Source organism: Natrix helvetica (assembly GCF_964273705.1).
Source record: "Natrix helvetica genome assembly, chromosome: 13".
Lineage (NCBI taxonomy): Eukaryota > Metazoa > Chordata > Lepidosauria > Squamata > Natricidae > Natrix > Natrix helvetica.
The window spans coordinates 16,959,286-16,985,417 of NC_138557.1; the positions used below are offsets into that span (position 1 = coordinate 16,959,286).

At 47.5% G+C, this 26,132-nt stretch overlaps 2 protein-coding genes across 5 annotated transcripts in view; one reads left to right on the plus strand and one right to left on the minus strand.

Moving 5' to 3' along the window:
* ARHGAP17 (Rho GTPase activating protein 17) overlaps nt 1-16,728 on the plus strand; it is a 93,589-nt gene extending 76,861 nt beyond the window's left edge. For 2 of the 4 annotated variants that reach the window (XM_081965384.1, XM_081965386.1), the window contains exons 13-20: nt 626-706; nt 3,522-3,635; nt 4,315-4,406; nt 6,358-6,511; nt 9,297-9,539; nt 10,681-10,829; nt 11,974-12,570; nt 15,803-16,728. In XM_081965384.1, coding sequence (XP_081821510.1) covers nt 626-706; nt 3,522-3,635; nt 4,315-4,406; nt 6,358-6,511; nt 9,297-9,539; nt 10,681-10,829; nt 11,974-12,570; nt 15,803-15,948 — 1,576 coding nt within the window. In that variant the 3' untranslated portion in view covers nt 15,949-16,728. Of the gene's footprint in view, nt 1-625; nt 707-3,521; nt 3,636-4,314; nt 4,407-6,357; nt 6,512-9,296; nt 9,540-10,680; nt 10,830-11,973; nt 12,571-13,710; nt 13,754-15,802 lie in introns of all 4 variants that reach the window. The other 2 variants (XM_081965385.1, XM_081965387.1) reach the window with 2 other exon arrangements.
* A 2,375-nt stretch (nt 16,729-19,103) lies between these two features.
* Nucleotides 19,104-25,646, minus strand: LOC309398543 (testis-expressed protein 47-like; the record flags this gene model as incomplete). Its single annotated transcript, XM_081965508.1, has 6 exons — nt 19,104-19,442; nt 21,037-21,232; nt 22,602-22,666; nt 22,959-23,062; nt 23,553-23,691; nt 25,569-25,646. The coding sequence occupies 6 exons, from the start codon at nt 25,644-25,646 to the stop codon at nt 19,104-19,106; spliced, it is 921 nt and encodes a 306-aa protein (XP_081821634.1).
* Nucleotides 25,647-26,132: the final 486 nt, after the last annotated feature.

Consider the following 26,132-nt stretch of genomic DNA (forward strand, 5'->3'; position numbering starts at 1 on the left):
TAAGGCTGGTTTCTGCCAGGATCTCTGGTTTTGCCTTGTCGATGCTTGAAAAGTCTTTGAAAAGTTGTGCTTGAAAACCACTTTCTTAATTTTCTCCTTGCATTTCTTTCACTGCTCTTTTTAAAGCAACGATGTTGTGTTTTCATTTTGTTTTATCATTTTTTTTCTGGTGTACCGTTGTAAGCTGCACAGAGTAGCCCCACAAAGAGATGGTTGGCAAATAAATTTAATAATAATAATAATAAGTAATGATAAGACTTCTGTCTCAAGCCTACATTGACCAATTGGTATTTTGTTTCTCTCATACTTTTCTTATGCATAAAGGGGAAGATGAGCAGCAAATAAATTTGATGATGATGATGATGATGATGATGATGATGATGATGATAATAATAATAATAATAATAATAATAATAATAATAATAATAATAAAAACAGAGAGTACTGTTGCATTATTTTCCTAAAAACTGATTAATATTTCAAGGTAGATAATGTAGGATCTCCAATTTTAGATTTTTCTTCAGCAACAGCTGATAACAGCTTTGCAAGTAAAGTTCTGTTGCAAATGGGAATAAAAAGGATACCTTTTAAGTGACTCTTAAGAGAACATTTTGCTTTCCCACAGCATCCAGGACCAGGATAAGAAACTGCAAGACTTGTGGAGGATTTGCCAGAAATTGCCAAAGCCTAACCTGGCCAACTTCAGGTAAATTAAGCTCTTGAAGGTTTTCCAAATGGATCTGTCTTCAATCCTTGGCTTTTAAATGGAAAATTCCAGGATGCAGAAGCTTAAGGAATGTGTTCACTGTAATATTATAACCTCCATTGGAAACGGAGTGTTTTGCTTTGTTGGCCACTTTTAAGTTTGCAGTACAAACTCTAGAGAATGCAAACCATAGAAGCCAGGCTGTACCAATTGGTAGTTATGCTCTGGGACGTGAGGCAAGGGTTTGACATGGAGGCACCCGACACTGTGTTTATAATGTTCTAGAAGACAGGCATCAACTTTGGCAAGTTTAAGGCCTGTGAACGTCAACTCCCAGAATTCCCCAGCCAGGGAATTATCTACAGGACAAAGTCGCTCAAATCCGGATGGGATGGACCCCTTTCAGTGATTCAGTAGAGACGCCCGTTGCGAGTCTTGAGGGACTGCTTTGGGAGGAGTTTGACTCGGTTGCCATCGAGGATTTGGACAGGTTGCGTGGACGTCTGCGACCTACCACATGTTTATTGGACCCGTGTCCCTCCTGGCTTGTACTGGCATCCTGGGAGGTTACGCGCGACTGGCTCCTGGGCCTGGTGAACGCCTCGTTGGGTGAGGGTTCTCTACCGGCCGCCTTGAAAGAGGCGGTGGTGAGGCCCCTGCTCAAGAAGCCTTCCCTGGACCCAACGGACCTAGTCAATTATCGTCCAGTCTCCAACCTTCCTTTCTTAGCGAAGGTTGTAGAGAGTGTGGTAGCACAGCAGTTCCCACGTCACCTGGAGGAAAATGATTATCTAGACCCGCGCCAGTCCGGCTTCCGACCCGGGCACAGCACAGAGACGGCCTTGGTCGCATTGGTTGATGATCTCTGGAGGGCCAGAGATAGGGGTTGTTCCTCTATCCTGGTCCTATTAGACCTCTCGGCGGCGTTCGATACCATCGACCATGGTATCCTGTTGCACCGGCTAGAGGGGCTGGGAGTCAGGGGCACCGTCTTACGGTGGTTTGGCTCCTACCTCTCTGATCGGACGCAACGTGTGTTGACAGGGGAGCAGAGTTCGACCCGGAGGCCACTCACATGTGGAGTGCCACAGGGATCGGTACTCTCGCCTCTCCTGTTCAACACATATATGAAACCGCTGGGCGAGATCATCCGTGGCTTTGGGGTGGGATATCATCTGTATGCTGATGATACTCAGCTATACATCTCCACCCCGAACCACCCCAATGAGGCCGTCGAAATGATGTCCCGGTGTCTGGAGGCCGTACGGGTCTGGATGGATGGCAACCGACTAAAACTCAACCCTTCCAAGACGGAGTGGCTGTGGCTTCCGGCCTCCCGGTTCAACCAGGTGTTTCCATCTCTGGCCATCGGGGGCGTCCAACTAGCCCCCATGGAACAGGTGCGCAATCTGGGCGTCCTCCTGGATGCCCGGCTGTCCATGGATAACCATGTAACAGCCGTGGCAAGGGGGGCGTTCCATCAGGTCCGCCTGATGCGCCAATTGCGCCCCTTATTGGACCGGGATGCCCTACGCACAGTCACCCATGCGCTAGTGACGTCTCGCCTGGATTACTGCAATGCTCTCTACATGGGGCTTCCCTTGAGATGCACTCGGAGACTACAGTTGGTCCAGAACGCGGCCGCGCGGGTGATTATGGGGAGGACTAGGTACTCCCCTGTAACACCTCTCCTGCGCGAGCTGCACTGGCTTCCTGTGGTCTACCGAGTGCGTTTCAAGGTTTTGATTATGATCTTTAAAGCGCTTCATGGCACAGGGCCTAGTTATATGCAGGATCGCATCCTGCCCCACACATCCCTACGACCAATTCGCTCACACAGAGAGGGACTTCTCCGGGTGCCGTCCGCCAAACAGTGCCGGGGGGCGACACCCAGGAGCAGAGCCTTCTCTGTGGTGGGCCCAGCCCTGTGGAATGACCTCCCCCGTGACATCAGGATTACTTCCGATCTCCGCTCCTTCCGTGTACAGCTGAAGACCCACCTCTTTCAATTATCTGGCCTGGCTCAATCGTAATTATTCTTATTCCTCCTAACTGTTTTTAAATTGTATTTTAAACGTTAAATCTTAATTTTATATCGGGTTTTTACAATTGGGGTATTTTAATGCGGGTCTTTTAACTGTCTATATGATGTAAATTGTTTACCTCCTCCGAGTCCGTGTTTGTGTATCTGTATGTATGTTCTGTATGTACGTCTATGTGTTTTATATATTTTCTGTGTTTTACATGCCCCATTGTACGCCGCCCCGAGTCCTACTTGGAAAGGGAGCGGCTAATAAATTCAAACTTATATTATTTATAGCCAGGACTTAGAGTTGCCACAGTTGGACCCCCCATCCTGAGCAGCCACACAGTCCCTGTGTGGGACTGTGGCCCAATCCCCAGTGGGATACAAAGGAATCATACAAATGTAAAGATAGCCTTACCATCTCCAGTATGAAGGAGAACCATTCCGTCCACTCAGGAGAGGTGGCTGCCCAGCCTCTTCATAAATCTCTCCAGAGATGGTGGATGCAAAGTCTCCACCTGTGGAACCCTCACTTAGAAAACTTCAACAAGGATTCCAGTGGATGCTGTTTTCTATGGGGCTCTGAAGTCCCACGAGTAAGCCCTCCAAAGTGTTTCCTTATTTGCCTCCTGTCCAGGCAAGAGTTGAAATTGACATTGCTTTTGTGGAATTTCTGTACTGTATTTCCACCTAGGACAGTCTTAGCTAAGTATCTTGGACTTCAGTTTTTCTGTGACCAGCGATGCCTTTGGTTCTCCATAGAGCTCTAACACTGATTATTCCTTGCAGGTATTTAATCAAATTCCTTGCAAAACTCGCACAGTATAGTGACGTTAACAAGATGACTCCTAGCAACATTGCCATTGTGCTGGGCCCAAATTTGTTGTGGGCCAAGAATGAAGGGTAAGTGTTGAATTCTAATACTTGAATTGCCAAATCAGCAGAATCAGGTCAATCACCACTGGCCATCCTGCTTCTGTTGTCTTCGGCAGCTCTTCTCTGAACTTCAGCTAGGAGCAGGGAATCTTGAATATTTGTAGGGTTATATTTTTGCCTAGCTCTTTAACGGAAAAGGTCCAGCGCAAACTAAATCACTGCATAAGAAGTCAGTACTGAGTATTTCTGTGCCGTTTCTTCATTTTTGTGCAAGAAAGATTAATAGCATCACAAAGGAGACTTTTATTATTCAGTTCTGCAAATCCTAAAATTAATTAAAAACTTGAGCTGGTTGAGGCAATCCGCAGATTTTCAGAATGCATGAAGAACCAAGAGGCCAAAGGTAACACTGGAGGGTACGCACCTTGTTGCCTAAAAGCAACACGGGGGAAGGCTCTGCTCATTGGGACAGCTCTGGAAGCCTCAGGCAGCATCTTCAGAAGAGCCTCTCCTGAAAGCTGGGGAAGGGGAAAAGCCCTCAGAGGGAGGGAACTTTGAACCCCTCACTTGTGTCCAGTAAACAGTAGACAGCCACCCAGACATTCCACCAGGCATCTTTTGACCCCGGTGAGCAGGATTGATTAGATCTCTTCAGCTTTCTTGATTGCTGAGGACATCTTTTGAGCCACTGGTCTTCTCTCCCCAGCTCTCTTGCAGAAATGGCAGCAGCAACTTCAGTCCACGTGGTTGCCGTTGTTGAACCCATCATCCAGCACGCTACCTGGTTCTTTCCTGAAGGTAAAGGAAACACTTCTTCTTCTCGGCATGTGATCCCAATTGTTCTTCCTAGGAAAGCTGGCAAGCTGATGATGGGACCCCTGTGCTGTTTGCTTTTGATATTTTTGCATCCTTGTAAAAAGCCCGTGTGAGGTATTGAAAAGAACGAGTTTGGAATCATGTTTTGTTTTTAAATATGTTTTTGTTTAACGTTTAAAGAGAAAATACATAAAGATGGAAGCAGGATAAATAGGGGGAGAATCCCTTGTGGGGAAAAAGGCATTCCCATTTAATAGAAATTACCATTTTTCAATATTATGTAGAGAAAACCCAAAAATGTATCAAAAGCCATGAACAACAAATTATGAAATGGTTTGCAATTTGAGTCAAATTCTATGTCGGATTTACTTTTAAAATAACAAACTTCTAGATCAGAGGTCCCCAAACTTGGCAACTTTAAGACTTGTGGACTTGAAGTCCACAAGTCCTAAAGTTGTAAAGTTTGAATGCCTCTGTTCTAGATGTTGAACTGTATTCCTACAATTTGGTGAGCCATTCTTAGAAGGGATGAGACACCCATTCTAATAAAAGGCCTAAAATATCCTCACAGCAGTTAGCATCTACAAAGCTAATCTGGGCTATTTTATGGGGATATATAGTAAAATTTTCTGGGAATATATGGGAATATATATTAAAAATGCTGCAGTTGGAAAGGATCGCATACTTACCTTTTAAGATTTGCTTCATTCTGCTATGAATCATTTTCGCAGAATTGTTGAGCTTTACAGCAATGCCAGTTGTAAAAACAGGATCCAACCTGTTAGATCCAACAGGATCCAAAATATAAACTAACCTTTATATTTTCAATAATTTTTAGAAAATGAATTATCCACTATATCATGATTGGGTTAAAACATGCGTTATAGAATATCTAATGCCAATTTTCTCTTGTATAACATTTAAGTTTAGTATTCTTGAGATTTTCATTGTTGCATTTCTACTACTGTACCTAAATTCTCTTTAACTTGTTTTAGTTTCTGAGACATGTGAGCTTGGAAACGTCTTAATATCTGCACCCAGCTACTGGCTAATTCTCTAGAGGCATTCATTGTACTGAAACTTTGAACTTACAGCTTTTATTACAAGTTTTGAGTGCCACTGTAATTTTTTAACTTGCAGTTAAAATAAACAAACTATGTTTGTTTATTAATTTTTATGCCACTCGTCTCCACTGTAGCATTAGCATTTAGACGTACATACCACTCTACAGTGCTTTTACAGCCCTCTGTACAAAGTCAGCCTCTTGCCCCCAACAATCTGGGTCCTCATTTTACCCACCTTGGAAGGCTGAGTCAACCTTGAGCTGGTTAGGATTGAACCCCTGGCTGTGGGCAGAATCAGCCTGCCATATTGCATTTTAATCACTGTGCCATCGGGGCTGCAAAGTGACTTGGGTGGCTTACAAGGTTTAAAACAAGCAGAAAAATAATTAAAACTTTAAAACTACCCAGATTAAGATTTTAAGTGTTCCACAGGGATGGGGCCACAGCGGAAAAGGCTCTTCTTGAACCCACTGCTGGAGTTCCTTAGCAGACAGGATCTGTAGCAGGTCTCTTCTGGTGGCGCGAGTGGGGCAGGCTTGTCCCATTGGGGAAAGATAGACCCATGGCATGTAGGGCTTTAAGGTAACAACGAACATCTTGAATTGGATTCAGAAGCAAACCTGTAACCGATGTAGCTTGCGCATTATTGTTATATGTGCAACACTAGCGACTCCGGACTGTGCGTTCCCATTGTGTTGTATTGCTTTGTCTGACTGTTCTAATCTGGAAAGGGAAATAAAAATGAATTTGCCTTAATACTTGCAAGCCAAAGCCGTAAGGTATTTTTGTCCTCTGAAGTTAAGTTCTTGGCCTGAAGGCGGTGTTCCTCTAAACCACTTGGATTTTTATTTTTATTCCTGAATGTGCAGAGCTGGACTTCAATGTGTCCGGGGTATTTGTGGGGCAGCCGGCTGTGAACTCCAACCACCTTCCTGCAGGGAATGACTATGATTCAGGGACCCTGGAGCGGAAGAGGCCGGTCAGCATGGCTGTGATGGAAGGAGAGCTCTTGAGAAAGGAAAGGTAATGGGAGCGTTTCTTCCCTTCCTCCTTCCTATTGTTGGTTTAGCAGGGTATTCAACACCATTTGTTGCTGTTTAACTTAAGTCAAAGGTGACTTTCAGAAGTTCACAAACTTGGGTTGAGTCAACAGAACTTTTCTTGGCACATAAGAAACCAAAGATTTTTTTTGTCTAATGAAGAAAAACAGATCAGATTCTTACCACGAAAGAGTCTTATTGACTCTTTCAACCCCACCCCACCCCAAATGTTGCATAGTGAATGAAGTTTGAATTGTGGCAGAAGTTGGCACTCATTTCTATGTTAGTTGGCACTCACAACAGTCTTGTGCCTCTGAGAATGATGCCCTTCATGCTGTATATCAGCAGCCAATCAGAGAGGTTCCATCCAAAGTGGTTTACAGCAGGAATCTCCAACCCTGGCATCCTTGAATTCTGGGAGTTGAAGTCCCCAAGTCTTAAAATTGCCAAGGTTGGAGACCCCTGGTTTGAAGTATTAAAAACTATTGATGGTGTTCCTTCCAGTCACCAAGCCTGGGAGGCACAAATGTATCATCCCCTTGAGTACCAAGGTGCGCAGGGTGTCGGGCCCAAAGGCCTCATTCCAGGAAACCTGGAAGCTGCTTTAAAAGGGCAGCTGCTTCAGTGAGCCCCCAAAGGCACCTGGTGGGCCTTCCTGAAGGGATTCTGCAGTCGGGCATGGCATGTGTTGACAGAGAGGAGCTGGGCAGCCTGGCGCCATGGCCAGCCAGCCCTGAATGGTGCCTTTCCCCTCCTTACTGCAGCCTAAGGAAAATCCAAAGGTAACGTACATGTCATTCTTTCCTTCTCACCGTGTTCCATGCATGATAGAAGCCCGAGGGAGGAGATCTCAGGCTGTGGGAGCAATGGGAGCAGCCTCCCCTTGGGATCCGCGTAGGGCCTGCAAGAAGGTGTCCCTGCTGGCAGCCCTCGCGATAAACGGTTACAGGCCCCTTTTCTATGATCCACGGCAACCCAAAGCTCTTTTGTCATGCCACTCGCCTCCCCAGAAATTCTACCATGTCTTTGGAACACCAAATTTCAGTCTGGAAATTTGCTGTGACTTTAGTTTGAAGAGGGGTTAGCAGAGGTTGTTTATCTGTGTGCTTTGGGCTTCCCTGAACACAGTTGTATCCTGACTTCCAATGTGAGCCACTTTCCTTGCCTTACTAGCAGCTAGACCAGGGATCTCAAACTCCCAGCCCAGGGGCCACACCCGGTTGAAGTCCAGGCATCCTAAAGTTGCCAAGGTTGAGAAGCGCTGACTTAGAGACAAGGCGGCTGGCTGGGGGGTTGGCTGGCAGAGACGGCTCTGGCCACATTCATCACAGATGCCGAGTCCACGGGCTCTAGGTTGAGAAGGGACGGTCTCCTGCCTCCAGGCCCCACCTCTGCCACTACCTGCACAGGTATCCAGAATGGAAAGAGATACCCCAGAACACACCTTGGAAGATCTCTCCTGGGAGGTGCCCATGGCAAGGAAGTGAGCTGTGCCAGCTCTTTGAAACGCTGCCTGGGGTTTTAGTGGTCCAAAGCTACAGGGAAGGACCTCTTCCCCTGCCTCCTGGCCACGACCCAGGCACAGACCCACCACTGCATAAGTGAGCCCCACCTTCAGTAGCCAATTAGCCAAAATGAAATGCAGAGAAATGGCTGGGGTGTGTGTGTGTGTGTGTGTGTGTAAAATTATGTTTAGTGGCATATGTGACCCTCTTTATTCATAAAAGACTTTTTTTTTAAATCAAGTATGCCAAGGCTTCAATGCCAGTCTGAGTTTGAGGTCCCTGAGCTAGACAAACATTTGTTCTACATGCTCTACGTTGGATTCGTCAGTAACCTAGTTTTCATGTTTTTGTTTCTGCACATTAACTAGAGCTGTGTGTATTCTGGACTTTTACAGTTTCAAACATCTAAAACAAGAAAATGAATAATTAAGTTGCACGTATAAATGCCGGTTTGTTTACCTTGACCTGTTTTAGATCATTTTGCTGCCAGTAAATCTGGGAAAGGCAAACAGATTCTACAGGGCACCAAAGTCTGCCTCCCCTGGCTTCTTGGTGCTGACGAAGCTGGAGTGATTATTAATTAATTAAATGTGTCTGCTGCCCATCTCACTTATCGAGTGACTGTGGGCGGCTTTTGGGTCTCTGTTGTTGTGGCTGCCGTTGTTATTGCTGTGATCGCCACTGAATACACACAGCCCTGCCATTAATATTTAAACAGATACCGACGCATGTCTGTGACTTAACCAGGGATGTTCTCGGCCGGAGTGTCCCAGGCATTGGGACCACAGGGGGAAGATACCAAAAAGGCCCTGCGGGTGGAGCTGCCTGGCAGCCACCGAACTCTCCAACATTTCCGGAGAAGGGAAATCTTTTCAAACCATTGCAGAATTCCTGGGGCTAAAGGGATAAAGTGGGCACACATTAGTTTGCCCAAAGTCAGAATTGTCCAGTATGGATGTACTGTGCCTCTGCATCACTCTCACTCTCCATCTCTGTCTCTCTCACACACACACACAGAACAAAATGGATGGGGGATTATCAATCTTGCCAGTCCTCAATGCCTGTCACACTCTTCCTAGCTGAGCCAGAATGGGTTGCACTTGTCAAACTCTGGCTGGCAGAGTTTGTGTGTTCCTTGCTGCTTATCTTGCATGGCCAGCAGCAGGGACTCACCTTCCATCTCCCCGGGTAGTTATGCTGACTCCTTTTGTGTTTACGTGTAGCCCGCCTGCATGGAGTGTTTACTCTCTCTCTCCTCTGTAGCTTTGGTGTCAAGGTTATGGACTTCCAGGCAAACCCCCGGAGAGTTGGCACTGTGAATAGAAAGCACACAGCCCCAGCTTTCCAGCCACCGCTTCCGCCCACGGAGGCTGGCCCGCTGGCCCTGGCCACGGCGGAGCAGCACCCACAGGCCCCGGGGGCTGAGCCCGGCCTGGCGGGTGCTTCCTCTGCCTGCCTGCCTGGCTCAGCAGAGCATTCTCACAGCCAAGGCACGGAGGACAGCAGGTAAGACGGGGGGCTCAGAGAGGCAGGCTCAGGGTGGGCCCCGGTCCCACTCTCCTCTCCCTGTCATCAGTCCCCAAAGCCAAAGGGAGACGCTTTGCAAGGCTGGCCTGCTTTGTTGCCCCACGGAAGCAGAGTCATCGGGATCCTCCTGCCTTAAAGCAGGCCAAGCCGCCCTCTTGCTTCCCCCCGAGGTGTTGCTCAGAGGTCATGCCAGAGCCCGCCCGAGTCAGGGAAAATGCAGAGCTGCACGGCAGAGCCCAGCTGCACCCCGCAAAGGTAGGGATCCTCCCTCCCGCCTGGCCTGGAGAGATGGTAGCTCGTCCTTCTAACCCACTTAGCTAGAGCCTGTTTGTCTCGTCTTCGTAGGCTGTGCCCCCACCCCAGTCAGTGTGCCACAGTGTTCCTGGGCTTTAGCTTCTCCTCCCATGGGGGGGAAGGTGGGGATGTGAAAGCGGGGTCGACTGGCCGTGCATGCTCCTTCTGAGGAAGCTGGTTTTCTGCACTGGAGGAAGAGAGATTTGCTCCTCCTCCAAAGCCTTCCACCGATTGGTCTCTGGGCCCAACGGCCCTTGACGGACAGCCTACAAGTGTAACTTTGGGGAGAAGATACGGAAGCAGCTGCTCAGAGAAGCCTTGCTGTTCTGAGCAAGCTCCCCAAAATGGGTTGAGCAAAGACCAGGTTGTGGGAATGGGCAAAGCAAGAAACGTTGGTGGTTAAAATCGGTGCCAGGGACCTGAGTGGGGTTCAAGGACTGGTGAGTAGCTGAAAAGGGGCTCATTTGGGTTTCTGGGGAATTGCAATCTTTGGCACATCTTGGAGGAACTAGAGGGACGTCACTCTTGCAGCTTAAGATCTCTCTTCTAACTCTGTGGTGCTCGCAGTTGGTGTGGCTAACCTTGGTGCTCTGCTGTTTGAAGCACTTCTGAATATTTTTCCTAAGCTGTGGGGGATTCCATGGACCCCAGACAGCTGGGTCAAGCAGGCCAGCAGTGGGCTAGGAGCCAATGGGGGGTGGGGGTCTGCCTGCACTTGGCCCTTGCTTAATGCAACAAGGGCCCCAAGTCTCAAGAGGAGCCTTAGGGAGAAGCAGTTTCTGGCACCCAACAGGAGCCTTTGATGCAGATCTTTCTCTCCTTGCAGCTCTTCCAAACCAAAGGATTCGGTGCCCTCAACCACACCGCCACCCCCCCGAAATGGTGGAGCCTCTCAGACCCTCAGCAGCGCCAGCCAGTACTCAGTTGGGCAGCCCCAGAGCACCGCCGGGCCCAGCCCACACGCCCTCAGGCGAGGTTTGTCCTTCGGGAGCTGCATTGGCAGTCCGGGGGGGGGAGGTGGGGGGGGGTCAGTGAAGACTGAAGCTGCCAGGTCTTTCCCGAGGAACAGCTGTTTCTCAGTCAGAATTTGCCCACTTTGGATCAGAAGGGAGACCGGCAAGGAAGGGATTTCAACCCTGGGGGTGTTTTTTCCCCCCTTTTCAGTTTTGGTCACCTTGCAGGAGGGCCACAGAGCAGGTTTTGCATGTCATTGGCTACTTGGGCCATTTCACACCACCCAGAGAATGCAGAACTTGCTCTGAAATTCAGGCAGTTAAATTTTCCTGACTTGGAGTCTCTCAAGTTACTCAAGTGATCAATTCTTTGGGGGGGGAGGGGGGATAAGATGTATTGGAGGAGGAGCAGAGCTGGGAAGGGAAGCGAGAACGCTCTGCCCCGGCAAAAGAGTACACGAAAAGTTTTGTTTTTTGTTTGGAAAACGTATGTAGGCACCCATGTATCATACACATGACTCTGGTGCAAAGTAAACACACACACACACACACACACACACACACCAGAATAACCCCAAACAAAACCAAGAGGCCCACTTCACTCTCCCTGTTGGAACCGATGGAATGGGTACATTAGATTGGACTGCTGGGTTGAGACTAATTTTGGCCAGGGAGGCACAGAGCAGGCTGGGCAGCCAGGGACGGGGACACTTGGAGCCACAGAGGACAACAGGGGAGAAGCTCTCCCACTGCATTATGCTCTGAGAACAGGGGTGTCCAAACTTTGCAGCTTTTACTCTTGCGGCCTTCAACTTCCAGAATTCCCCAGAGAGCTACGATGGCTGGGAAATTCTGGGAGTTGAAGTTCACAAGTAATCAACTCTAGAGACCCCTGCTCTTAGGAAATGGAAGACCTGCAGGCAGTCCTCTAGGAGAGGACAGGAAGCATCCCTCTCTTGAAAAGAGGCTGCCAGGCTGGGTCTTCTGTGGTAATACAACTTCCATCCAATTTCAGGATCCCCGCGAAACTTGGTGTTTCTCAGACAGGGGCCAGAGGTCTTTTTCAGCCCGGGTGCCCAGCACTTATCGTAGCCCATGAAACAATCAGAAGCTTCGTGCTCGACCACAATCTCAGCCACGTCTCTTCCTTTTGTTCTCTCTTTCAGCCGTCAAAAAACCTGCACCGGCCCCTCCAAAGCCAGCAAACCCACCTCTGGGACAGCCAGGGACCCCGAATCCCACTCCAGCCCCCAAGCCCCCCACAAGGAGCCCTTCTCCTCCCAGCCAGCAATCAAACCAAGGGGGCCCTCAGCCTTCTGCTGCCCTGCCCCAGATTTCTGCCCCCCGGCGATACTCGAGCAGCCTCTCCCCGATACAAGCTCCCAACCACCCACCTCCCCAGCCCCCCACGCAGTCCGTAACACCACCTCCACAGACCAAGGCTGGTAGTTTTGGACCCTCCCCGCCAGGCCCAGAGGGCGGGTCAGAGCCACTGTCGCCCACCCCTCCACATACCCCCACCCCACCTGACACGCCCCCCCTGGAGAAACACAGCACTACCTGCCCATCCACCCAGCCTTCAGCCCAGGACATTCCACCGGCTCAGTCGCCACCTCCGTCTGGCACGCTACCGAGGCCCCGGCCAGTGCCCAGACCTCGCAACCGTCCCACAGTGCCCCCTCCACCTCACCCTCCTGCTCCTCATCTGTCTGCAAACGGTTCTCTTCTGGGCCCTCCAGCAACAGCGTCCCACATCGTGACTGGTAAGAACCCTCTCGACTCCTCTCCAGCATGTCTTTGAGCCTGTGCTTTGATAGAGGAATGCTCTCCCCCAGCGGGGACGGCCAAAGGAAGCCCCCCCCTTCAAAGCAAGCCAGTTACGGCTGTCGGGCAGCCCTCCATGGGGGGGGCTGCAGGGCCCAGTTTCTGTCCTTTGAGATTAGCAAAATCCATGGACGAGATGACAAAGGCAAATTAACTGTATTCATAGCAGCAGCTAGTCTAGATAAGAGCATAGCGCATCATTTCAGAAAGGAAATAGTGAACATATTGGAGCAAATGTGGGATATGTGAGCCCATTTCAGTGTTCACATCCAAGTTTTGGCTTCCTTTAACTGAACAACAAAGGCATCCTCAAGAGTTGGACATCAGCAATCCTAATTTTGTGCTCTGGGCTTTTTGCGTATCCTCCTTTGCTAGTCCCCATTCCTTCCCATCAACGGTAGCCGTGCGGCCTTCCCTCTGATTTTCCTCTGCCATCAAAATTGTTTTCCTTCACACTGAAGAACATTCCAAGATGTCAGGTTTCCTTCCTGTGTTGTTATAACAGCACAGCCAATGATCAGGAGAGGCAGATTTTAGCCTTTTTGCTCTGTGGGTTCCTTCTTTCCTTGCTGCCCAGACGGCGGGGTGCTGGTGGCCTTTTCATGCAGCCTGCGTCCAGAAACATTGGGAAAATCTCAGTGCTGCTGTTAGAGGATGGCTGAATTTTATCCTACTCAGATTGTAGATGGCAAACAGGGGAAATAGCCATTTATCCTTTTATTTAAGCGCCGTCCCTTGCTAGCTAACCAAGTAATTCCCCTGTTGGTGCAGTACGCACAAGACTCATTTATTGCATCAATATTTGCAAGCTCTTTTTATTTCTTAAATCTGGATTGGGCACTTTTTAATAACGCTTAATGTTAATTTTAAGCCGCATATTAGGACAAAGCCTTGACTTCTGGCGGAATGAAATAGCGCATCCCTTAATTTTAGCAGACTCTAACATATTGAACCCTTGCAGACTTGTAATGGCTACTGGAACAAAACAAGTTTCAGCTGCCAAATTAACCCTTTGAATCTTTAAATTGTAATATATCTACAAATAATATTCTAATTGAGAATTTTATTAAATAATCTAGATGTTTGAGCTGCCTTATTCAATAGGAACTGAAATTGGAAATGGTAAGAGGAAATTGAGGCCTTCCGATTGGCCGGATATGTGGCAAATGTTGCATAATCATGGATGCTGCTTTCGTTTCTTACTAACTGGTCACCGTAACCTGGCTTGCTTGCGCCTGGACTAATCCTGCATGTGAAAGGAGTGGTGCTTTTCTTGTCCATTGTTTGTAATGTTGATCTCCATTTTAATGCATTCTGGTCTACTGCCCCTCCCTTTCATCAGCAGATACTGGAATGACTTTATGCTTTTCAAAACCTTCAGAGCGTCATAGCATGTCCAGATAGAAGTGAAAGGTGCACACAGAGAGGCACACGTAAACTCTTCTTCCCTCCACCCTTGTGCTGACGAATTTGCAGTCTTAAGTTCTCTCCCACAGAGAGCTAAGTGCAACCTTGCAGATCCATGCCAATCCTGGCACTGGTCGCTGTTCCCTTATAGTGTGAACAGGGCACCTCCGCTGCTGCACGGGGCTTAAACATGCAGGGTAAGAAGAATCTGAGAGAAAGGCCTCCCGTATGGATTGGAAGCTCAGGTGAATTACGTATTCTTAATAAAATACAAACGTGATGTGGTCTTGGAATAAGCAGCCGTTGCCCCAAGCAAGTTGGTGTGCATTCTTTTGCCCTAGTTGCAGTATTGTTGGCCAAGAACTCTGGCAAGCGTGATGTCTAATCTTTTATGTTTAAAGACTCAGCTCCAAATACTGCCTAATTTGCTGGAGGTGACCTTGACTTAGAAAGAAGATACAGCAGCCAAAACATCTTTCTGGGGAAGAGCAGATTGGAGCCTTTATCTTTCCTCACCTGCAGGCAGAAATCTTGCCAAACTAAAGCAGCTACTTGCATCATGTAAGATCTACTCGAGAATGTCTAGGGAGGAGCTGCCTTGGCCCTCTTCCTCCCAACCAGACTATCTAAACCTAGTCCCTGTCTCTTGGTCCTCTGGCCTGCAGCCTCTCCCTCCTGGGAAGCCAGACCACATTCCACCACACCCACAGATGCTGAAAAGCAGGCAATCCGATCGATCCCCTCATGCCCCATTATGCACTAGCGGCAACCAACCCTATGGGAGTTTGAGATCATTAAAGCTCCTCCATTAGAGCCAAGTGAGGGCCCGTCTAAACTTTGCCTGTGTGATTGTCAGACGGGGGCAGAGAGGCGTGGCTGGATTTGCATTTCTGATGGTGGGAAATGTACAAGAACAGGTGCAACTCCATTTTGCAGTCATTCTGCATTGAAAGGGAAAGGATACCTTTGACCCATCACACCAGGGCTGCACGTCTGTGGAAATGAAGTCCCACCTGCATGTTAGATGTCTTTTCACCTTTTCATTGAGGGAGGGGGGAGAAGAGGGTTGGTTGCCAGTGTAGAAACAGCATAGCTCATGTTTCTTGGATTTTGAAATGGGGAAGAGAGCTAGGTAGCCATGACAAGCAAGTTCCCCCCTCTCAAATTGTTACAACCTAATTGTTTGTGCTAACGGGTTCTCGTCCCATAGAGTTCTATTCTTTGCAGGTCCACTAAAGCCCCAGGCCCAACCAGTTTTCCCCAGAATGTGGCAAATTCAGACAAATGAACAGAATTCTGTTTTCATTGACCGGTTTCTTCAAATTATGCTTCCCTAGTAAAGAACAGTTTGTGCTTTTTCAGAATTACCTAAGCTTATACTAGCTGGGTCTTGATAGTTGGACTTACAGCTGGTGACAAATCAGTTTCTCTGAATGACATGAGGAAACTTTGGCTGGCTGAGAATAAAGCTCTCTGTTTTTCAGGAGCTATGCTGCTCAAATTTGAAATTTTAAGATGAAGGCATATCCTGTCACCTCTGAGAAGGTCAGGCTCCTTCCACAACAAAGTTATTAGCCATTATGATAAACTTGAATAAAGTATGTTGTTAGAGGATTCTGAAGTCAGGAATTGTAATTCCTGCTCTCCTTTGAATTCAGACATTTTGCATAGAATTGCAGAGGGGGAGTCTTGTGGATCAGTAGCCAGCCCTGAGTTTATCTCCCAGCATTTGTACTGTGTGTGTTTGATATCTTTTCTGCACAGATACCAGTTCCGAAGTCAAAGAGCCATCACGCGGCGTCCCTGGCGTGGAACTTCCTGCCACAGAATTGGTGACTTCGCCGAATCAGAATTCACACAACCACCTTGTGCTTGATCTCGATCATGATACTGAGAGCACTGCTTTGTAAAAAAGAATGAAATCACTCCAAAGCAGCCTTTTCTATCCCAATGAAAACTTAACCAGTCCAGGATTTACAGTGAGGAGCTTTAAAACAAAGAAGAAGACAAAGTAGGAATGGTACCACTGCTGGCCTCGTGTCTTCTGAGAAGACACGCGATCTTTAAAAGGAGAGTTTAATGACCTGTGTCCTGACAAAACTGCCTAAGCTAACATTGGGTGTTCTGGCTATTGCTAAACCTTATATGAGAAGCTTGATTGCTGCTGTTAACCAAGACGGCCCTTGCCAGAAATTTCCGAGAAGAATCCAAAGCAATGCATGTGTAATGGAAATCATAACCCTTTCAAGACCTCTGTTGAGCTCTTCTTCTTTGTCCGTATTAAAGAGAGGTGTGCAAGAGACATACTATCTCTGATATGCTGCAAACTTCGTTAAAAGTATGAACCAAAAAATTGCTACAGGTGCAGAAGATGACCGCTGGTTATCGGTCACTTTTCTAAATGGTGGATGTATTCTTGTGCCTTGATGGACTTGACACTGTAGAAGGAAATGTACTGTCTCTCTAACCATTTCAGTGCTATTCTTTTTTAAAATATGGTTCTTTGCCCCTTTATTTTTCATAGATATTTGTATTAACCCTTCTGCTCTGGTTTCTGTAACTTCCATAGGCAGCTGCTGTCAAGCTGAACTCTAGAAATGTGTATTGCTATAAATGAGTTGAACTTAGAAAGTTATTTTGGATATCTTGTTGGGTTCATCTGCCGAGTAAAATTATTCTCTTTTTTGTCACTCTGCAATCAATTTATTGTAGTTTTCCTACCCAAAGAGCTGTATTTTCCCCCTAATCCACCAGTGAATTAAATTGCTTGGGAAGTGAAGCGGAGCCACCTCAGAAAGAAAAAGGGAATAGTTTGGCAAGAATCTGAAAGATGCTAGGATGTACAGACCACCGAGAAGTATTTGCCCCTAATTTCTCCCCTCTCCAGCTACTTTTAGGCATAAGGAGTCGGGACCCAAACAATGAGAAGTTCAGCAACTTCTGGAGAGTCATTAATCCCTCAGCCCTGGTTTGAAAAAATGCCAGCACACCACTCTAAAGTCTTCCTGACAACTTTATTAGTTGCTTTGTTTTCCCTCTGCATGGGTGAAGAGATGGGCATTAAAGTTCTCAGGCCAACTCCATCCCAGGGCTTTGGGATTTGTAAATGCTTCTTTAGACACATTGGTAGGTAGCTTGGCCGTAGGGTTTCACGTAGTCATATGGGTAGGAGTAGGCCATACTGTTTCTGGGGAGGGGAGAGGGAAGTGGAAGAAAAAGGAAACATTATTTTTCCAACGCTTTTACAAGCAATATACAGAAGAGCATCTGTCTATTCTTTGGTGCACCCATGTTGTGTTTGTATGTGTGCAGTTTCTCCCCAGGGACCAATCAGAGTGCATACATATTGCCTTTATGTCTTGGTTTGGCTAAAGTGGACTGGTTGTCTGGTGTGTGGGTGTGCGCTTGCACGCACGCACACTAGGAGTGTGTCAAATGTGACCAGGAGGCTGAGAGAGGAGCTTCCCAGCCCCTGCCCAAAGCCATGGATTTTTTCCCATAATCCCCAGGAGCCTGCTTATTACAGTCATAAATCATGACAGTTGTAAAGTGGGTCAACATGTGACCATCCTGATTTTACAACCTTTTTTGTGGCAGCTATTACACAAACCCATTGTTCCCTATGGGGCATTTTTGCCCAAACCCAGAAGTGAACGCCAGTTTTTGGCAAAAACATAAATTGCAGTCATGTAACTGCAGGACAGTGGATGGCCGGAAATGCAGCCTGGTTGCTGAGTGCCCAGAATTCAGTCATATGTCGGGGGTAGGAGGGCTGGCTGTAGGAACTTTGGAACTGGGTCATAAGGATCTTTTGGGAGGCCCATCCTAGCTTTGAACGGTCGCTCAGCAATTACCAGCAACATGCACAAAACTCTTTTCAACACTGTGGAACTAAAGGTCCTCAGCATTCTTAATGACAGGTCGTCCTCAAGGTAAGACTCATGGAAGCCTCCCCCCCCCCCCCATTACGGTTGCATGTCGTGACAGCTGTTAAGCTGCATGGTTCTGGAAGTGGCCACCATTTTTATCCCAGCCACAAAATGGCCGCTGTGTTTGGGCCACCGCTGTGCAGCCAGGACAGACTGCTTCATTTCGCTGCCTTTGCAAGGTCTGCACAACGCTCGTCCAGAAGCCTCTGCACCGCTTTGGAGGCATCGTTAAGGCAGCAAAGGAATCAGTTTCTCCGGCAGCTGCCATTTTCTCCCCGCCCACAAGCAGGCAGCACAAAACGGCTGCTACGTTCAGGTCTCCTCTGTGGCCCAGGGTGGTCGTGGGCTGCCCTCCTTCCACAACATGAGCTCTGGAGAGCTTCAGAAGGTGATTGCGGGCAGCAGCAGAGCCAAGCACTGAGGGTCCCGGCGGGATGGGATGGGGGAGAGAAGCCCTGCAGCATCCTTGTAGCTGGTCGTGAGGGAACAATTCCAGAAGTGGCCGCCCTCCTTCCCCAGCATGAAGAAGTAAAGGGTGGGGCGGGATTGGCGGGTGTGGGGGAGGCCCAGGCGCAGGGGTTTGGGGTGGGGGAGGGCTGGGGGTGCTGCAGTGACCCAGTGGTGGGACATAAGGGTGAATGGCAACAGGGCCCCTGCAGCCATCCTAGTTAGAAATGGTCCTATGTAATTTGTTAAGCAACCTGTTTTACCTCAAGGACTACCAGTACTCTTGTTAAAAATTTCAATAAGTTCCTTTCTTATGCATCAAAGATTTTCTTTGGGGAATCCCTGTTCTCCATCCAACCACCTGCTTTTAACCAAAAGGTGCCGGGATGTTAAAAACAAGATGGAGCAGGGATGGAAGGATAAATTGAATATATTGCCAAGGTCATCTAATTGTGTTTAAAATAGAAGTGCCCAAACTTGACAACTTTAAGACTTGTGGACTTCAACTCCCAGAATTCCTCATCCAGGATGGGTTTTCTTAATGGGTGGCTAAGGAATTCTGGGAATTGAAGTCCACAAGCCTTAAAGTTGCCAAGTCTGGAGACCCTTGCACTAAAGATGCAAAGCACCAGCTTTCCCAGCATAAACCACTACATCTGTCTACAGTCTGTTTACCACCATCTTCAGCTTCAAGTAGAACCTACAGCTTCCCAGCAAAATGGTGACTCGCTTGGTCCTAGTGGAGCCCTGTGGAAGCTTCCCATTGACCAGGGGCTGCCTTGGGGCCTGGCCGAGGAGGGAGACTTTCCTTTGGGGCTGTGGATTCTCTGGTCAGCCTTGGGGGCTTCTCTCTGGGCAGAAAAGGTACCTGCATCCATTTGTGGCTGCAAAGGACTGTTGTACATCTTCAGAAATTCCACCGGGCTCAAACATTCTTGGCTCCTGCACAAATACTGGATTGTTTCCGCTGGGATCAGCAGCTCCGGCACAGAAGTTTGGAGGCACTCGCCCAGGCCTTTGTTGCCCACCTTGAGAGGAGAAAGGAAGCACAGTGGATTTAATCCCATGGCATTTGTCCTGGAATTAGTGCATACATTGACTTGGTCGGCTTTTCTGCTTTAAGCAATGCTGCTTGGACAACTGATGTTTCAAAGCTTGGTCTAAATGAGGAGGAGGAGGAGGAGGAAGAAGGAGGAGGAAGAAGAAGAAGAAGAAGAAGAAGAAGAAGAAGAAGAAGAAGAAGAAGAAGAAGAAGAAGAAGAAGAAGAAGAAGAAGAAGAAGAAGAAGAAGAAGAAGAAGAAGAATTCTTTATTGCCAGTGCACAACATTTGTACAATGAGATGGGTTGAGCTCTCTCTGTGCACCCATACACACACAATACAACTCACAGTGAAGACCAAAATAAAAAATAAAAAAAATCCCTAGCCCAGTAAATCATATTAACAAACACCCAGTCCCATTACACCAGTGTGAACATGTTACACATTGCGCCAGCCCTGCCAGTCCATCGTACTACTTAGTTATGATGTTATTGCGCATTCAGGCGTCTGACAGCCCATGGATACAAACTCTTCTCCAGCCTGTTTGTGCGGCTGGCTATGCTTCTATATCTCCTTCCCGATGGTAGGAGGGTAAAGAAGTGCCGTCCAGGGTGAGAGTTGTCCCTGAGGATTTTCCTCACTCTTCTAAGGCAGGGAGCCCTAGCGATCTCACCTAGTGATGTCAGGGGCAGCCCACAAGATTTTGTGCTCTGCTCATCACCCTCTATAATGTTTTTCCTCCGTGGCTGTCAAACCAACATGCCATACTGTGATGCAATAAGTGAGGACGCTTTTTATTGTGGACCGGTAAAAGGAGTCATCATTTGTTGTTACGCAAGACCCTAAGGAAATGGAGTCTCTATTGGGCCTTCTTGGCCAGCTGGGTCTTGTTGTTTTTCCAGGTGGGCTCTTCGCTAAAATAAACTTACAGATTGAAGAATAGGGACTGGGAGCTGAAAGGAAGCTTCCAATTTGGATTGTGCAGAATTGACTTAAGCTGTGTCATCAATGTATTTTGGGGTACCTATTTTTTAAAATAATCCTGCCAGTAAACAAACACAAGAGAAACAGATTCTGTATCTCCATGGCCATGATACTGCTATTTCAAAAAAAAAATCAATAATTGTTTTTTATTAAAGTTATGTTCACATAAATCACAATGCAAAGAACTATAGCAAATAAACTAAAAACAGAGTCCCCATCATGCCCTTGGCATTATCTCATGTATGTCCCCAAGTTCTTCCTTACATGTTGTCACTGTTAATTTACAGTAGAGTATATCAAAACCAAAACAATGCAAGCCCCTAACTAGGCATAAGAGTGCAATGCCAGATTTCTTGATCTATCAGGATTTGGTGTACTTATGCTAACTGAAGACATCTCAGAGTCTTGGGCAAAAAGCTGGAGAGATCTTCTGGCTACAGAAATGTACATTTCTACCAACTTTGTCCCAAATGAAGGAGATCCACTGTTGGAATGTATTATCCTTATGTGCAGCCAAGTCTATTTTGGATCAGGTGCTGGTCCTGGGGAAATGAAGCTGATGCCAAAGAGAGAACTGCTGAAGGGATCTGCTCTCACCTTGAGTGTTGCTAAATATACTCCCAGCTTGAGAATGAGTGTAAGACACTCAGTAATAACTTCTTCTGTGGTCTGGCTCTGGGTAACGTCTTCCAAAGTTACAGGCACTTCCACTTTGGTGGCATTCCACTGTGAGAAAAGTCTGGTGGGGATGTTATGAGACATTACCAATATCTTAATATCTCGTAATAAAGCGCTAAAAGGGAGAAAGAAACCATATTAAACCCATAGGTCTGCAGATACATTATGCACACACTTGCATCCATGTTCTATCAAAATCAAGATATTTAAGGCTTGCAGCTACCTACCATGGAGGGTCACATCAGAGGCACTGGCTACATTGCCCATGGACATGAGAGATTTCCTCCCTTCCTTCCAAGTATTTATATGCTTCCTGTTCTAAAACTCCTGAGGTGGTTACAATCATTATGAAAACATAAGGTAAAAACAGGATAAAAACTAAGTGGAAACAATCTACAAGAAGCTTCTAGGAAAGACAGTATAAAAATAGAACTTTTTCAGAGAACCTAACAACCAGTTTCTCGGGACAGGATCCTTCCAGTGATGACCGAAACCCCTGTCTCTTCCAGGTTTGATGCAGGATGTTTTTAGTTCAACAGGATGTTGAACCTTTAGTAAGTTGTCATGTTAGCCATCCAGATCAAGAGAGAAATTTAGACATTTCTCTGAAGTCTCTGCTCATAAATTCTTGAATGAATGACTTAGACCAAGCCTGCTCCTGATCCAACCACAGGTCTTCTGGAGCTCATGACCTTCCTCTCTTGGCTGAGCATCCTAGATGAGCTTTCACCTGTATCCGAAAATAGGATTGAGGAATCTGATGCCCTCCAGAAATTGCTAAATGCCAATGCCCATCCAAGACACTCAAGGAGACGCTCAAATTTCCCAGGAACTATAAACTGTAAGGCTAGAAACTTTGCGACCTTTGATTGGGCACTGACTCCCTATCCCTTAGATAAGGTGGGATTTTCTCCATCATGGGGCCTTTGCTGCTCTCTCTGGTTGTTTTCTTGCAGACATTTCATTATCAAACTAGGTAACATCCTCAGTGCTAGTAGGGAGGATTTTTCCCTATCTTATTCGCACACCCAAATGTTGGGAGGGATGGAAGGGATTCTTTTCATTGGTGCTGCTGTGCCTTCTGCTTTCTGCTGCTGCTTCTCTTAGCTTAGGGAGTTTTTTTTGGCTTTGTTTTTAGCTGTTTTAAAGCCATCAACCATCTGTGCGTACTGGTGAAGAGGTTATGGGATGCTCTGTTTATCAGTTTGTACCTTGCATTTAACTTACTGTAAATGCATTTTTAAACTTTTCACCTCGCAATTTTTTAATAATAAAAGCACAAATAAAATATATAAATACAATAATACATGGTCATTAGAAGCAGTCTTTCAGCCAAGGGCATCATCCATTCTTCAGACAGTCCCTTTCCAACCCAACCGTGCAGAGAGACTTGGGCATCTTCCGGAAGTCCCTCTGCCTCGTGATTGAGATGGCCCCCTCTGCCTCCCCACAGCTCTCCTCTCTGGAGGACTTGCTTGACTTACTCTGCTCCCTGATGTTCAAAAAGGGTCAGGTCCAGGAGAATGTGGTAGAGGGTGCCGCTGGAGGCCTGAGGGGAATGGAAGAGCATCAGGATACAAGGTTCTGAAGGTGTTTCCACTCAATTCTCTTATTCTGTATTGGAAGTGATGTTTTCAGAACTTTCTGCTAGGGAGATTTGTTAATTCTGCAAGTGACCAAACTACATTGTGCCTGTAATACTATTGTAGCCGTATGTATGATTACGGATTGGTGCTTAAATTGGATGTAGGTTTTCTCGGCATTTGTTATAAATCTCTACATAATTCAACTAAAGGATTTTTCACCACCTTCTGGTACCCTTAAATATTTGCTTGACCTACCTCCAGAATGTGGAGTATGCTCTGGGAATAGATAAGAAGGACCCCGGAGGCTGCTTCCCCCAAATGGAATCGGGAAATCTTCTGGAAAAGCTGCTCGTGATACTCTTCAAAAAGGAAGCAGGAAAGATCAATAGAGAGAGGTCCACCTTCAGAAAGGCAAAGATGAGATAAAGGAGGCTTGAGCCCAGGCCAAAAAAGGGGATTACAAAAATGCCTCAGACAGCCGCGCCTCCAATTCTCATGAAGATAAAAGAGAGAAAGGGGAGTTCGTTCAGACTTGCAAGGTGCTGTTACTACAGTTGTTGTGATACAAGTAGTTCTAGGTCTACATGGTGTCTGTTTCTACCCGATAGGGCTGGATTCAAAATTGAGGTTATCACCAGCATTGTCTTCACAGTGACAAATACTGACTTTCAATGAAGATGGGTGAGACAGAGTGAGATAGGCAGATCTCCCCACAGCCAAACGGACAAGGCTCATGAAAGCCTTCCCATTTGGGGAAATCTGGCCAGCTAGAAAACCTCAGAGTGCTATGGAAGAGGACGTCTCAGGGCAAGCACAGATTTCAGTAAGATCTTGGAACCTTTCCCTCACTGGGAGCATTCATGGCCTTTAACAAGGGAAGCTGTCTTTTGAAGGCCGTGGTGAGCCTGACTGCAATACCTGTGATTTCCTCCTCACTGGCATTTTCTTGCAGCATCGCAACCAAGATCAGCCGGTGAAGCAGATATTTCTGTGGAGGGAAAAGCACCAGAAGATTTAGCCTCCACGCTTTAGGGCTTAGTCTTCCCCACTGTTTGAAGCTCAAAAATGCAACGTCGCAGAAATAATCGGTCACTTATCTTTGTAGATATTTTGGTACATGTCCCCCAAACCCATCAAAATACAGGATACAAGACAAACAAAGCAACACTCTAGAGCAGGGGTGTCCAAACTTGGGAACTTTAAGACTTGTGAACTTCAACTCCCAGAATTCCCCAGCCAGCATGGCTGGCTGGGGAATTCTGGGAGTTGAAGTCCACAAGTCTTAAAGTTCCCAAGTTTGGACACCCCTGCTCTAGAAAGAAAGCTGGGTGCTCAAAAGGGAAAACAACCATCTTAGGAGGTTCAACCCTCTGTCCTCCGCACACTGAACCACCAAGGAAGCAGTTGGATTTTAGCCTAACGTTAGGGCAATTTGTAGTGAGTTTATAGGTCCATGCGTCATGCAAATCAAAGCAAATGGCATGTCTAAATAGGAGAGGGCCAAAAAAATCAAGATGGTGGTTGCTACCACATGGTTGAAGCCCCAAGAGGTGGAAGCAATCATCTGGGCTTTTTTTCCCATGTCCTGCAGATGTTCTTGCACACTGGAATAGGTCGCTGCGCCCTGATTAACCTGAGTCAAACTCAGCCAGTGGCTGAATCCAGGGAGTCAGGCCAGTGATGGCTAACCTTTTTCTCCTCGCGTGCCGAAATCCTGCAAATGCGCATGCACCCCCCCCCCACACACACACACGTGACCTACTCGGCCTCCTGTCCCACGGTGGAGGGGGGCGTTTTTGCCCTCCCCAGGCTCAGTAGGTTTTCCTCGAGTCTCTGGAAAGGCAAAAAGAGCCTCCCCCAGGCTCCAGAGACCCGAAACAGGCCCTTTTCCAGACTTCTGGAGCTTCTGGGAGGCTCATTATTTGCCCTCCCCATGCTCCAGAGATTTTCCTCAAGCCTCTGGGAGGGTGAACAAGGCCTCTCCCGGGCTCCAGAGGCACTCCCTGAAGCCTCAAGGGACCAAAAGCCTCAAGGCACCCCCCCTGCTCCTCCCTCTCCGTGCATGCACATCTCTCGCAAGTGCAGCAGAGATGCAAAAATCAGTTGGCCAGCAGGAAGCACATGCGCATGCACAGTGGAGCTGAGCTGGGTGACGGCTCGCATGCCCGCAGAGAGGGCTACGCATGCCACCATGGTGCTAGGCCATAAACCCTGTTCTATACATATAGTTTTATATGCTCTAATGCAGGAGTCTTTTGTGGATTTGTGGACTTAAAGCTGCTGGCTGGGGAATTCTGGGAGTTGAAGTCCACAAGTCTTAAATTTGGGGATCCCTGTGTTTTGGGCCAGAGCAGGGAAAAGGAAAAGGAAGAAATGGCCTTTCTGATGGCCCAGAAAAGGACCCCCGGAAATCTCCAGAGGGAGAGAAAAACTGGGCTGAAGCCGAGGAGGTCAGAGAAACCTTCAAGGTGAGAGTAAAACAGAGAGCAAGGGGAACCAGGGGAAACTTGACTTCCAGACACATCTAGGCATGGCCTTCCTCCAGGATTGGTTCTCCAGCCTAGCCAACAGTCTTGGGATCTCCAAGTGGTCTCCCATCCACAGACTCTGTGGGGCAACCCTCTCAGCCGAAATATGGCCAATTGGGCCAGCTGCAAAGAATCCTACTGGCTCGGTTTTGACAGCCCACCAAGCTGTGGGATTCGATAAGGGCAACTTACTGACTCAGCAAGATGTCAGGTTTAGGCAAGATGCCAAACTGAAACCCACCAATCCTCTGAGGCTGTGATGCCAGGGCCCAGAAGGGCTGCCACATCTGGAAAAAGAGGCACCACCCCCGCCCCAGGACCACTGGCCTCCTCATACCTTCTGCTGCTGCCGTCGCCTCTCCTCCAAAGCACTAAGCAGGGTGTTTCTGGCCACGGAAGGCATCACGTCAGCCATCTTGCTGTGGCAGACGGATCCAGAACCTTCAAGGAACCAATCTGCCAGCCTGGCATGGCAGTTACCCTCTCAGCACCTCCTTGGAATCGGCAGTTGGGAGCCTGCTGGCTCACCTGAGCGGCCTGGAGCTCTGAGCAGGAGGAAGATGGGAGGCCTGCATTTCTTAGTATAGTTTTTAAAATACCCTCTTCGATTTCACACGTAATAAAACAAGCGCAGCCAATTCTTTAAACCACCAGAGTTCCACTAGAAGTGGGTTTCTAGATTATCATGGCATGAGCTCATTTTATGGATCCACATGCTTGGCCTAATGCTAAGACATTGGTTCACAAGCTGTGCTCCACGGACCCCTGGGTGGCTGCAATGTCATCACAAGGGTTTGACAAAGGCTTGAAGAAATGCTATTAAAATCTTGAGGTAAGTCTTGGGGAAAGGGCATCGTCTGTGGCCACAACAGGTATTTAAAGGGGGTCCATGGTGAAGAAA